At 45.6% G+C, this 14,810-nt stretch overlaps 1 protein-coding gene across 1 annotated transcript in view; it reads right to left on the bottom strand.

Moving 5' to 3' along the window:
- CIB2 (calcium and integrin binding family member 2) overlaps window positions 1-14,810 on the bottom strand; it is a 360,572-nt gene that overhangs the window by 245,728 nt on the left and 100,034 nt on the right. The window contains exon 2 of the mRNA XM_069222054.1: window positions 14,322-14,356. Coding sequence (XP_069078155.1) covers window positions 14,322-14,356 — 35 coding nt within the window. The remainder of the gene's footprint in view (window positions 1-14,321; window positions 14,357-14,810) is intronic.

Genomic DNA, 14,810 nt, shown 5'->3' with positions numbered 1-14,810 from the left:
CTGTCACCCCTGGGCAGAGTAGCAGTGGCAAACATGCTACTATTACCCCGACTGCTATATTACTTTGCGGCTCTGCCACTGTTGATCCCCAAGAGTTTCTTCCGTGACCTGAACACTACCCTTCTGCAACTAATATGGGGTGGGGGCAGAGCGCGCGTCGCACTTACCACACTGCAGCGACCAATAAGCGCTGGTGGCCTGGGAGCCCCCAACTTCGAACTCTACTATGCGGCGGCACAGTTACAGTGGATATTACACTGGATACATAGACCCACGCAGGCGGAGCCCGCGTGGATCCAGGAGAGACTACAGGGCGAACCCCTAATTAATTGGCTAACAAATAAAATACCGAAAGGGACGTCTGAAAATCCACTAATGCTAGTGGCACACTCATGTTGGAAGAGGTACATTCAAAATGGCCACAGTTCTCTCCCTTACTCGCCGCTTATACAATTGGGTTTGGTTCCTGGATGGGCTAACGTGGCTAAGACACACTTATTATCGATCTGGGCAGAGGCGGGTATAACGACAGTGGGAGACTGCTTTGAAGAGGGCAAATTGATGTCATTTGAATCTATGCAAGCCCTCACAGCAGTAAAACCCCGGGCAATTTATAACATATTATGCGATATGCCATGCAATTAAGAAGGCATGGGATGCTGGAGATCAAGAACCGGCGATCTCCCCTACAATACACTACATGCTCGAAGTGACAATCGAATGAAGGTAGTGTTGAACCTATATAAATCCCTAAATAAAATCCCCGTACCCAACCTGGTGAATGTAAGGGAAAGATGGAATGCAGTTCTACCAAGCCTGTTACCGCAAGAGGAATGGCTGAAAGTTTTACAGCACACACGGGGGGTGTTGAGAAATCCCAGATTTCGCTATACACAATTTAATTATACACACCAAACGTACCTTTCACCAGCCAGGATTAAACGCATGCTCCCCAGCTCGGACCCAACCTGCCCTTGATGTAACGCCCCAATGGTACATTTTTATCACATGGTCTGGGACTGCCCCCAAGTGAACAGGGAATGGAATGGAGTAGTAGAAGAGGTTTCAGAGTTGACTGGTCTGGCGCTCACAGTTGATCCTAAATCCTGCCTGCTGGGGTTGAGACCGAGAGAAAAGAAACATAGGCATTTACATAAATTCACAGATCTAGCATACGTGATGTATAAAAGACTGATAGCTATGAATTGGAAAGCGCCCACAGCGCCAGATATGAAAACCTGGCATAACATGACATTGCGATGGTCCCGCATAGAATCTCTAGTACTACGTAAACTAGCAAGGGAGGGCCAACAACACACAGGTTGCGAAGCCTGGGAAATCATAGTAAACAGACTGGAGGCCAAAAATTATGATAGGCTGCCATGAACTCGACTGAGTATCAGCCTCGGGATAAATTACCACACACCCGACGACCTCCACTATAATCAAGCAAGAAAAGCAAAACACACCATAAAGACTGAAAGTGCCTTCTCTCCCACACCCCCAACCTGCTACAACATATAGCTGCTAATAAGAATTGAGCATACAATTAGAATAAGTGTAACAAGCACCACCGCAACACACGTCAAAGTCAGACATCGGTCCGGATCCACCCCATCACCACAACAAAACGTACTCTAGCAGGAAAGATCTCAACCAATCCCATCAGCCAGACACAGCGGTCAAACACATTTTGAGTATTATATCTAGACCTAAGTTAAGTTTTTATTGTTTGTTTTGAATGTATGTTTTATAACAGTACAATTATACTCTATCAATCTAAGTGCAAGTTATGGTCAACTGATTAGTATTGAAAATCAATGAAAATATTTTAACAAAAAAAAACATTGGTGATCAGTGGTGGGGATAGGACTTGCACTAGCGCAATACCATTGTGACTAATTATTGCACTACAAACTGCACTTAGACCATTATGTGTTCTATTTTTTCTGATTCTCTCGTTTAGTCATTTTTCCTGTGTTCGCTCTTACTTCCGGAGATCTTGTGCACTTGTATGTGTTTTTCTTTGTCAAAATGGAATCAACCTTTGACCCTGATAACCTGTTGTTCTACAATGAGGGAGGAATTAAAGGGATTTTGCAGGGAGAGGGGACTACCAGAGAGTGGGAACCTTGTGGAAACCCTGTACTAGTTTGAAAGGAACTGGGAAAGAGGGTCGACAGAGAACCAGGGGAGTAGTGGTTTTGATTAAGACCCTGAGGAGGCCCCAAAGATTGGTGAGGACTCTGAGTGGGAGGGTTCTCAGTTCACACCCCAGGGTGACAGTGACCCCGAAGAGTTTGAAGCAGAGGGATAAAATTACTGGGCAGGGACGCCAGAAAAGAGAGAGGACCCCATAGATAACGAGTCCCTTACTGGGTCCTGTCCTAAGAGCAGTGTCACCTCCCATTCCCTGTCGCCTAAGGAGCTCAGAGATAGGCGGAAGAAAGGGACCAGAGGTTTCAGATAGCACGGCTGGCTGTGGAGGAGAGAAGGGCTGAGGTAGAGAAGGCCTTAGTCCAGCAGAGGATGGCAGAGGCTGGAAGGGCCTCTGCCATGGAAAGACTAGCCTTTGAGCGCAGTCTGTCAAGTTTGGACTCACCAGCACTGCAGGTGGGGTGCAGTGGTGGCAGCAATTGTAAATGTAGTGTCAGGGTCAATCCCCACATGCCCACAGACTTGGTGCCTGGGTTTGAAAAGAGGGAAGACATACATCAGTGGCTGAGGGAGTATGAAGAGACTCTCGTAGTGCGCAGGATCCCTGAGAAGGATTGGGGGACTGGCCTGGGGAGCTATATTCCTGAGGGCAGGAGGGATGCTCTACTGGCCCTAGAAGGGAGTGACAAGCAGGAGTATCCCCTCATGAAGGAGGCACTGATAAAGAGGTACAGCTGCACCCCTGAAGACTACAGGTTTAGGTTCAGGGGCAGCAACAAGCGGTCTCACCAGTCTTGGGGGGGAGTTTGTGGAGGATTGCTGCATGGCACTGGAGGGATGGGTGAAGAGTAGCACAGCAAACAGTTTTGAAGGGCTGTTCAATCTGATTGTCAGAGAGCACATGTTCCGTTATTGTTTTCCAGGGCTACGCCGACACCTGTTGGAGTCGAAGTTCTCTGATCCCAGGGAACTTGCAAAGGCGGCAGACCTCTGGCTGAGTGCCAGAGGATCAGGTAAGGCACTTCGGAGTGACCCTAAAGGGAGTGACTCAGGCTCCCCCCAACCAAGGGCGGGGGATGTTCCGAGTAGCAGAGACAGGTCCCCTAGTGGGGGGGTGCAGGTTCTAGATCGTCCTAAGCTCAGCCCAAGACCCTGGAGTGTACCCCGAGGGGGCCCCAGGGAGGAAACTTAGTTTGTACCAGGAGACCATCAACTGAGTGTCAGGAGAACTTGGGGGTGACTGGAACCAGTGTCCAACCAGTTCTGCTGCCTGGCAGTATCAAGCCGCAAAGGGGGCTGCAGAAGCCCAGATTTAGGGGTTTGAGGGAGGGGGAGAACCCTTCCCTAACTCTGGTCCCACCCAAGGGTACGGACCCTGGGTGGGGGAACCAGGTCCAGGGAACCCTACTTGACGTGGGGCTAGAGACAGCCGTTACCAGCATCCCTACTGTTTTGTCTTCTACGGGTACCACTCCTGGTGGGAGGGTGCTGAACTCTAGAGGGAAGGGTTTGAGGGAGAGGGAGGACTCTCCCCTAACCCCAGTTCACCTGAAGGGTACAGACCTAGGTTGGAAGGCTAGTTACAGGGGAACTCCCCTGAGCTTGTAGGAGAGCTGAGCAGGAAGACTGACACCAGCGCCTTGACAGTTCTGGATTCTGGGGGTACAACTCCCAAAAGGAGGGTATGAAACCCCAGAAGAAGAGGCAGGGTGAAGAAAGTCTCACCCCTGGCCCTGGCCCCGTCCCAGTCTAGGGGTCCAGGCCCTGGACTGGGGGACCAGTGGCAGGGTAGAACCCCTGAACTGGTGAGAAGTGGAGAGGGGATGCTATGCACCTGGGGCTACCGCCCCCCACTCAGAGAAATTTCAGATACCAGAGGCCCCTGGATGGCCTGGGACCTGGCTTTGGTCTCAGACAGCTAGGAAACCCCCATGGGTTAGCTTAGATTGTCTGGGAAGCATAGACAGAGGGATCCAAATGGGTTCAGATTGCATAGAACTGTAATGTGCCCCTGCGGGCCAGGGCCCATGTTGTATCGCCCCAAGCAGGGAAACCCATCAATGTATTGATTGGTCTCCCCTGGCTTTAGGCTGGTGGGGGGTTGTGTTGGACCTGCCCCTTTTTACACGGTCATCCCCACAATTTTTGCCTTCCTCCACCTATTTTTCCTGACCCTTTGTGTTGATGTTAGGACTCTGGGCACTTTATCACTGCTGATCAGTGCCAAAGTGCATGTGCTGTACCTTCTAAACTTGGTGTGATTGGCATACACCTGATTGGCACATTTAATTTACCTGTACGTCCCTTGTACAGTGGTATCCCTATACCCAGGGCCTGTAAATTAAATGCTAGTAGTGGGCCTGCAGCACAGCTTGCGCCACCCATAGAGGTGGCATTTCAAACCTGTGCCAGGCCTGCTACCGCAGAGCCTGCGTGCACCGTTTACTGCCACAGGGACCTGGCATCTAAATTGAATTGCCAAGCCTGGAACTCCCCTTTTACTACATATAAGTCTCCCCTAAGGTAGGCCCTAGCTAACCCTATGGGCAGGGTGCTGTGTACGTAAAAGGTAGGACAAATGTCTTTATGTACTACATGTCCTAGTACTGACAAATATCCTATTTGGTTCCTCACTACTATGAGTGCTGCCTCTCTCATAGACATATGTTAGGGCATTTCCAATGCAATCCTAAGTGGTATTGTCTGATCTATGAGGGGTGGAGTAGACATGTTTGGTATGGTTGTAATTGTAGTGAGAAATGCTGCTTACTGGTGTAGGTGGATCTTTTATTACCATTATAGAAATGCCACTTTTAGAAAGTGAGCCTTTCTCTGTGCTTTTTGCAGCTTGACTCCAATCTCTGGTGTTTTGCAGCTTGACTCCAATCCATGTCTGGGGCAGAGTGTGAGCTAGGCTTTGGGCATACCTTTCAGACAGCCTGTACACAGAGAGGGTGGAGGTGTCACAAGAGTGCATCTACATATTGAATAGTCTGCCTGGGCTGGGTGAGGGAAAGGCAGGCACACCTGCATTTGTAATGGCTGTACACTGGCCTCACATAAAAGGCTTGAGTGCTGGAGGAGAAAGGGGACACTCCTGGAACCTGTTAGTACTGGTTGGGCCCTCTTACCCCCCCCCCCCCCCTTTTGTGGAGGCTGCACAAAAGGAGTATAAGTACAGGGGGTCTTTCCCCACATCTTTAGACACTGATGGGCTAATGAACTGGACACTGGATGCTGCTGGAAGGACTCGCCAGGGACTGCCTTGGGCCCGCTCTGCTGACCTGTGACCTGGTAGGTCACAGAGGGACTGCCACTGCCCTTGGACCCTTGTGCTGGCCTGCTTACTGGTGCCCTGCAGTCCTGTGCGCCCCCCCCCCACACTGCTGTCTCCAGGGGTCTGGGTGGTATTCCTTCCTTTCCCCTCACTAAAGTGCAGGGAAGATATTTTATCATTCGCTTTTCCCAGTGCGAGGGAAGTGCTGTATCTTAGAGCCTCAGTGCGTGACAAGCACTTTATGCCTTTTGTCTGGCAAAGTGCCTAAGGAGGGCTTTACCTTTGGAATCCAGCATGTGATGAGCGCTGGCCTCCCTTGCCCCAGACACGGAGAAAGAGCGCTTTGTCTCTGACTGGTGCAGCGTTCAAAGTGCGCTGTTGTGTGCTGGTGTGACCTAGCAGAGGGGCGTCTGCTTTGCTCCTCTGGTCAGGGGGGGGCCATGCTAGTGAAGTGCCCAGCCCCCTCCACCCCCCAGCGCAGAAGAGGTGGAAAAGAGACATCAGCAGTAATCTGCTGAGCGTAGCCGAGGGGAGCTCTTAGAGGTGCCCCTGGGGTACCAGCAAGCATCTGCTTCGGAAGCAACTTCACCGCTGGGCCAGGGGTCCTTAGCTGACCGGGTGTGTTGGATACCACCCTGAGTGTAGACACAATGCAGGAGAGCGATGCCCTCCATGTAGAAAGCCTTTGGTAATAACCGTAATTTGCGCAGAAGGGCTGAAACCCCCATAAGTGAGAGGTTAAGGGTGATCTTTGCCGAGGCTGCACTCTTCCCATATGTACTCTGGCTCTCACCAAAAATGCCACTTTTCCTTGATCATACCAGTGCCTAAGGCTGTTTTGGATGTCGTACAGGACACACGTGTGCTGCACAGTCTATCTGATTATATCCGCTGAGGGACTGTGGTATTATGACATATGCAAAATGTTTTACCCCATGTACATTGTGGTATTAATTATGAAGGCATGTGCCTTCCAGCAATGTTCCCTTGGTGATTTTTCTTTCCCTGACGAGGGCAATAAGGAAAGGCTTTTCATGACATATATAGTTATGTTGGTGATAACGATGACATGCCATTTGGTGAAAGTTTTATTCAATGTGCCTTCATGATAGTGTCTTGGCATTCATGATAACGTATTTATTAGGCTGTGCATTTTGGGTGATAATGACAACCAGGGGTTATCTTGGGTGTGTAACTCCCTTGCTCTGACTATAGAGGGTGGGTTCTACCTGGCTTAGGTGCATACCCTAGCCACCCGAAACCCCATTTCTAACATACCCTCTAAAGGTCCGTTTGATGGATTCTTGTTCACGGTCTGTTGGCTCAATTTACCTATTTAGGCATCCTCAGTGCCAGGACAATTTTATGGTACCAGTGCACTTTACAAAGGTTGGTCAATAATAATAAGAGCAATTAAAACAATAATAATAATAAAACAATAATAACTAACAATAACAATAATAATTCAGACATCGAATGTCTCAAACACTTCCTGCACATCACCTAGACGTAGATGTCCTGTGCCTACTGAAGCTGACCTCAACCAAGAGAGTCCCCGATGTTTGCCAAAAACAACAAACACGAAACTGTACAAACCTGGCTCAATGACTTGAACCTGGACAGCTTTGAACACCAAACTTTCACTGATTGCCAAGTCACTGGGATTCACCACATACATCAACCTCACCCTCAAAGAACATACTGAGGAAATCACTTTGGTGGCCCTTAATTCCTCAGGGGGCTCGATTTAGACCAAGACAAATGAATATCTGACATCGATGAAAACACATGGCCCCGCTTCATAATCAGCAGAGGGGGGGAGGGGCATCATTTTGCCTTCTGCCACTGGTAAGTCCGCTAAATATTTACTCATTTCCGTTGCCTTGCTTTCAGGTAAATTCAATGCATCCTGACATCTCACAGAATGAAAAAACAAGAGAAAAGGCCACACCTGCTCAGTTATGTTATTGTGCTAAATACAGATTTGTTGTTCGCTGTGTCTTGTTTTTCTGCTTTTACAAAAATTAAATGTTTTGCGATTTGGCAACAGATAGGAACTAGCAAGGTGTCTTTCTGTTTTTAATTCGTTTACCGTGCTGAGCTTTCTGCTATTTGTTTCTTGCTGACAACTGTTCCTCTGCGATAAATCAATGAATATCCTGCAGGGGTGTAACACAAAGGGCACTGCTTCGAAAATGTGGATGTGCCATCAATCAGCCAGGTACTGCTATGGATCACAGCGCTATCACAACAGACGCCCGTCTCAGAGCGCTCTTATTACAACATGCACTGTTTTTCGTCAGCAACCAAGGGAGCACCAATGAAAGCAGCGCAATCTGTATTGGCGCGTGACAAACTGAAGTCCATCCCTAAACCAGGACACTGGCACAGGCCTCTCTGCGGCTTGCAAAGCAATTCCAAGCACGGCATTCCCAGTCCCTTGACACACGTGTTATGCAGCCCTCTGCCAACAAAGGGGCAATTCACATTGTCCGCAGAGGAGGTGTGAGAGTGTGAATTTTCTAACATGTTTTATTAATGATTTTGGTGTATTAACTGTATAGCGAAGTAAAATGCGAAAACGGGTGACTTTTGAAAATGGTCGCCACAGTTCATTTCTGTTCCTAACTGAGCAAAATTCTAACTAAATGTTGTGGTTATATTCCATAGTTCAATGCTTATATAAAAGTGTGTTAGATGATTTAACAGATGTGTACACAGCTTCCCCTAGTGGGTTGCTGCATTATGTCTTACAAGGCCATGTTTAACCAAGGTTTGCATAAGTTGAATATTATATTGTTTGAATAGGTTATTAATACATGGTTTCTTCCTCGAGGATGGAAGTGAATGTAGCAAGTGAGAAAGGTTCTTCCTGAGAAGAGAAGTTTAGACGAGATGGAACAATGAAGCTACAGAAGAGAAGAGGAAAAGTTACTGTTGAGAGAATGTCCTGGTTAATGTGACGTCGTTGCATTTTAGGTTATCAATTAGAATTATTATTGGCTGAATTGTAACCACCCCATGAACTGACCAACCATAAGCTTTTTGAAGATTAGAATAACAACCTGAGTAGGTTTCTTTGTAGGCAGAGGATTCTGAGACTTTAGATTGAATTTTGAGAATTTGTCATCCGAAATATCGAGTCTCGCTTAATCTATCTGACTCAGAGTTCCTGATGGTCTGAGTCACACAAGCAGTTTGGGTTTAACTATTAAGCCTGATTCGCTGAAGACTTACCTGATGATGTCCCCTTGCTGAAGTAGACTGTATGTTGTTGTCCAATTCTGGTGCTATTAATCAGTGTAATCATTTTGGAGACTATTTGCTTGGTTGTTTTGATTAAACTTAGATATATAAGGCTTTCTAATCAACCACTATTAATTCTATATGCTTATCATTTGTGTTTGAGAGTTATCTTCGTGACATTAGCATTGTTAATCTAGGGAAATAAATTGTATAATTCTTCTTAATAAATTGTCTGAGTTTATATCATTTATTGTTGATGCTTACATTCCTTAATGATGACATCCCCTCATTCCTATGTTGTGTCGATCCATTGACCTCTTGCGCAGAATCCACTATTCAGGTTAAGTAATAGCTAGGACTCCGTAGCGCTGCAGCAGAGGTCAAAAATATGGCACAGTGGAGCACAGAATCTGGAGGCTCACCTAAGGCCAAGTCATTTCTTACAAAGGGCCAAAGTCCTCTTATTATCGTTCCAAAACAACGGAGCCAAGGCCTACAAAGATATAGAATATAGAATATTTGGGGGAATTGACAGGCTTACTGATGCATGGCCAATGTAACAGCCACACTGGTTGCTGTCACAAAAACTATACACATATAACATTTACTGGGGTCATAGGTTTTCAACTGGTTTATTCGGACTAGTCGAGCAAAACAGTACAGGCTTACTACGCTCCATGTAGAACATTCATCCAGGTGCAATTTTCGTGCTGGTGATGCCCAGTGCAACAATTTCGTTTTTGGTGTCCCTCACAGCCACCCACTATCAGGGCCCTTCATCTCTCCATAGTTCCTCTCACATACATTTCATTTATTTTAAAGCATTGGACTTTGGTAATAAGAATGTATTCTGACCCAAACAAACCCTTTCCAGCAACATTAGAAATAGATAATGATAGACTGGGGGAAAAAACATAATATCTTAACCTATATTATGCAGTTTGCATGCAGCTGTTTGGTGACAGTTCATAAGTCGCTATCAGTGGTGTAACAGAACTTGGGGGAGGGGGTGTAATAAAACTAGAGGAGGCTCCTCTGCAAAAGAGGAGGCCCCCAGGTCCCACAACCTACCACGCTTGCAGAGGCGGCCCCCCCGGAGCTTGGGGTCCCCCCCGCACCACAGGGGCTTATGTTACACCACTGGTTGCTGTGCTATATTAGGGCTGTAACCTATGAACTGCAAGTAACAAAAGTATCTCAGTGACAAGAGCAGTAACCCACTGAGCTACCCACATAAAATACAGTTCTGTGATCTGCACAGTACACAATCCGATTTCTCTCCAGCAAGAGTATTACTCACCAGAGTTACCTTGACATTTGTATTGTAGCCTGAAATCTGCTGAACACATAATACACTATGTACTAGGTGCTTGCAAAGCCACATGTTATTTCTATACACAGCGCCCACCAGGGTCAGCACAGGTGCGACTGCACCAGTCGCACCACCCTAAAGCCAGCTCTTGCTTAATCCTCCGGGTATAAGCAGCGGTTCTGTGGAGGAAGTCCGTCGACATTGTGGCACATTCATGTTTTCACAACACGTGAATGGGCAAACCCGCAATGCACAATTTAAAAAACATATTCAAAATATGTCTAAACAAGCTGAACACACTCCCAATTAAGAGGAAAAAAATATTTCATTGGAATGCAACACTGTATAGTTCATCAGGGGCACCGGGCTACGCAAGTGCCGTAAACAACAGTACTGGCATTTAATTAAGACCTCCCACATTAAAAGGGGGGGGAGGCACCTTAATATTAACGTCACGGGCATGAATGCTAGTGGGAGGGGAGCACCGCCGCTTTTCATCAGATCCCAAGCCGACCTGATTGGGTAGGACAGATGCATCACAGGAGGCAGCGGGTATAATTTCACAATTACAAGCGCCCCCCTCCTCCTCCCCCCCCCCCCCCCTCCCCCCCAAAGTATTCACTCTTCCTTCCCCGTCTCCTCTGTCAGCGAGACAACGCACGCCTCACATCCTGCGCCACAGACAATGATTGGTCTTTCCTGGCCATCAGAGCAGACCCTGCTAGGGCTCTCATCCGCACACTATCTCTGAAGTTGCAGCAAAACTACTCGCATCTGTCTCCCAGATCAATGGTAAACATTTTCCCCCTCTCGGATTTCTGGCCCTGATTGCAAAGGCCAGGCATGCATCAACACCTACATGCTGGGCTCCGCGCACATGTGAAATGATTATACCGGTCTTAAGGGAGAAGGAGAAACAGACGGCAGCCTAGCAGAGAAATGTTATTACCGGAATAAAAACTTGTCTGCTGGAAAATTAGATTTACAAAAGCCGCAACAACGGAGGATAAATACCAAGGCATGTTGGGTATTATCAGACTGTGCAACAGAAGCCATTTAACCCTCTGTGATGAGTCAGCTCTGAAGGCAGAGTCACATACACAGCCGCCTGCATCACCACTCAGCACGGAAACGCCAACACATCTGCCTCACAGCAAGATGAGTGTGAAGGGCGGGCCTCGGAAAGTACAATATTTTAACAAGAAATAGAAACTAATGGCTCAAAACAGTTGGGGGATTAGGGATACAAATCAGGCCCAGTGCACCCTACGTACACCATTCTCAGAGACGTTTTAAGTTATGGGCAAAGTGGGACCCCACCCTCAGAGAGGCCTCCTAGGAAAGTCAAGTTTTCCTCAATTTCACCTCTATTTTTCTATCTCAACCTCTCTTCCTCTTCCCCTTTGATGCCTAACCTCTACACCCAACTGTCGCTCTCTCTAATCAGTGCCATTTTAAGGATGTTTGACCCTCAGGCAAGACATATTTAAATTGCTTTTGAGTGACTCAGTTTCTGATAGGGTGACTATAATTCATCTATTTTTGCTACTATTCAGGCTTGATTTAACAGAAAATTAATAATAAAACTCAAGATTGTTTCAAACACAGACCCCCCCAAAAATATATGTTGCCTGGGGCCCCACAAATCTTTAAAAAGACGCTGATCATTCTAGTCCCTTGACATGGCCATTGTTAGCTGCACCTTGAAAGGGCAGATTCAGCAATCTCTGCTTTCCACCTACAAAAAGCGTTTTTCTAACAATGGTTCCCAAAATTCTAGGTTCTTAACTAGAAAATTAAACATAGAGCTTTTTACTGCAGTCACCCCAATAACATGGTTGAGTAGCTTACTATTTTCAATAATCATATTCTGTTGGAAGAAAAAAACTTTTGTAAGCCAACTCCTATAAAATACCAACGATCATGTGTAACATGGTCCAATATTTCCATCTCGTAGTTCTGATGAAACTTAAAAATCCTTTGACCTGCATCTTATAGTCATTTGTAAACCACGCGGCCTTCGGTCATATGATTATGTTGTCACTGGAGTGTATATATATATATATATATATATATATATATATATATATATATATATATATATATATACACACACATATATATATATACACACACACACACACATATATATATATATATATAAAATATACACATATATACATATATATACACATATATATACTGAGTATTTCGAAAGTTTTAGGTGGAAGGTAGCTTCTTTATATGGAGAACTGTACAACACCATCAACATTCTAAATCCGCTCACCTCAAATGTCTGTTTTCTAACAGAACATTTAAGTGTAGTATAAGTCCAGTGCCATCCATGTCAAACTAGAAGACGTTGCCAAAAAGTGGCAAAAGGTGTGGTCAGTTTTTTTTTGTTTTTTTTAGCTCAGCGTGGATGATATTGTGCCTTATCTAATATTCAGAAATCACTTTATGAGGGAGCTTTTTCCACCATAGCCCATTTTGGGTCGGCGGATATGGAACGTTCTGATTGGCTTGCAACAATTTCAACTTAAAGTAAACTGTGGCAGCTACCATTACAGAATGTGGCGGCTCGGCCCCCACATCTGGAATTTTTATCAGCCAAGGCATGAAGATATATCCAGATTTACCTACGGGGGTGTGAGTAGTACAACTGTTACATGTTTATAGGTGTAGATCTAGTGCAACACTCATGCTGCATTGAAAGTAAATGCAGTTAAAAAGTAGACTTGGCTGAGAATCATCATCAACGTGAAGTGTGACTCATGTAATGTGTTACACATACTCATATTGATCCATATCTATCATCCTATAGAGGCTAACAAGTCTTGAATTATACTGCAGGCATGTATTACGTTTGGACTACAACAGTCATAATGAATTGCATTCTTACATTTGGACTACAACAGTCATAATGCATCGCATTCTTGTTGAAGAAGGGTTGATCTGGATAATACTCACCAAGCAACCAAGTTCCTTGAGGGTAATATTTCACCATTACCTTTCCAAATTGCTAATCTGCAGTACAAGGTATTGTGGTCTAACCCAGGACACCTAGCACTGCAATTCAGTATACATTGGGTCTGAATAAAGCACCGTTTGCACATGGATGGTGTGGAGCATTTTAGGACTGTGGTGCACTTTTTCACATCTACGTGGTCTACCAGGGGTATTGAACTGCAGTTAATGCTCTACACCACTTGACATTATGGAATGCTTTCCATTGAAGGCATGGGTAATGTGGGTGACTATAGAGAATTGTATATGTTGCCAACTCACTGCCAGCAAAGCTCTCATCACTTGGTTGAGTGTTTTGCTGAAGGTTGGCTCAGAAATGCCAGAAACAATTCATTCTGTACTTTGTGTGGTGCTTATTGCAAATAATTATAGTGATGCAAGCATGTTCCAGGGCACGCATAATAATGTAATTATTTTGTATGGCGTCAATATTGACCTTGTAGGTTCTCGGGTCTCAGGTTGACTAAACCCTAGGGGTTCCAGCCTCACACTGTCAAGACTGGCTCTCCTCCTGCGTTGCTGGCCCTTTGAGGTAATGGCTTGGTGGCCTAGTTCCCAGCCTCATGCTGCATGGCTTGTTGTAGCAGGGAATGGATCTGCACAGCATGATGTAGTGGGTTAGCAGTGTTGCATCGATTGTGGTGTACTGTGGGACGCTGTAAACATGTGGGTGAACCAACCTGTGTGTGAGCTGTCTATATAGGCCTGATCCATGTGTAAGGGTGTCTGATTTCAATTTTCCAGCTCAAATAGTGCACATACAGTGTTTTGAACGCTGTAGTGATGTTGGTAGGTGGTTTGATAATGTTTTCCAGCAGTTTCTTCATTCCCTATACATTCAAGAACTTTTAACACCTGCTCTCAATATGTGGTATTTCCCACTAATTGCAGTCACCTCTAATACTTATAATTGGTTTTTTTTGTGCTACGTGTTATTTTTAATGTGCTCAATCTCAAATGCGATAAATGGCACCTGTGATAAATACTATACGTGTACCACAGGCATGCAATAAGTATGCATGCTTGTTTAACATGTGATCAGACGGATCGGTAAACTATTGTTCTATTTACTATTAGAGGCCTGCAGTAACTACCAGTACACCCAACTCAAAGGCCTAGGATGGAAAAAAGCGTGGATACTTCCACAAACACTTCTTCAGATGACAGTGACACAAACTGTGACATGGCAGTGACACAAACTGTAAAAACAAGCCGCAAATTGAAAATACACCAACAGGACAACCTTAAAAAACGTTTCACTGAGCAAACACAACAGAAGAGAAAAGTGCATGTTCAACTCACCGAAGAATTTCTTTGCGGGTGAAGAAGGTGCAGTCCTGTGGACAGAAAACAACAGTCATTTGCTTTGTTCTGGGTGAACTAGGTCTAGAAAATCCAATAGCAATTTGCAGAAAACTATGATAGGACAACCGGGTTCAAACAGCAGTACCATGGTACTTCCAGAACAGTCGGAAAAACCTTTTGTAATAAACTGCGGATAGCTATAAAAGACATAGGATTCAACCATTGCATGAGATTTCCACTGCTATGAAAACTATAGCTAATGCAATGGCTGGTGCCTCACATGCTACTAGTGAGGTCTTGTCCCCAGTGTTAGGTGAGGAGCCAATTTCTCCCATACTGCAGGAGAGACCATGCCTCTGAAAGTAACTGGAAAGACGATGCCTCTGAAGGTAACTGGAAAGTGTAGGAAGGTGGCTTTCTTCTAGCACGGTTAGCCACATTTTTGGCCTGTTTGTACTGTCTCACTGGGATCCTGCTAGTCAGGAC

This window comes from Pleurodeles waltl, chromosome 3_1 (genome assembly GCF_031143425.1).
Source record: "Pleurodeles waltl isolate 20211129_DDA chromosome 3_1, aPleWal1.hap1.20221129, whole genome shotgun sequence".
Taxonomy (NCBI): domain Eukaryota; kingdom Metazoa; phylum Chordata; class Amphibia; order Caudata; family Salamandridae; genus Pleurodeles; species Pleurodeles waltl.
Note: the sequence above shows the minus strand (reverse complement) of the source record. Positions and strands in the feature narration are given on the sequence as shown.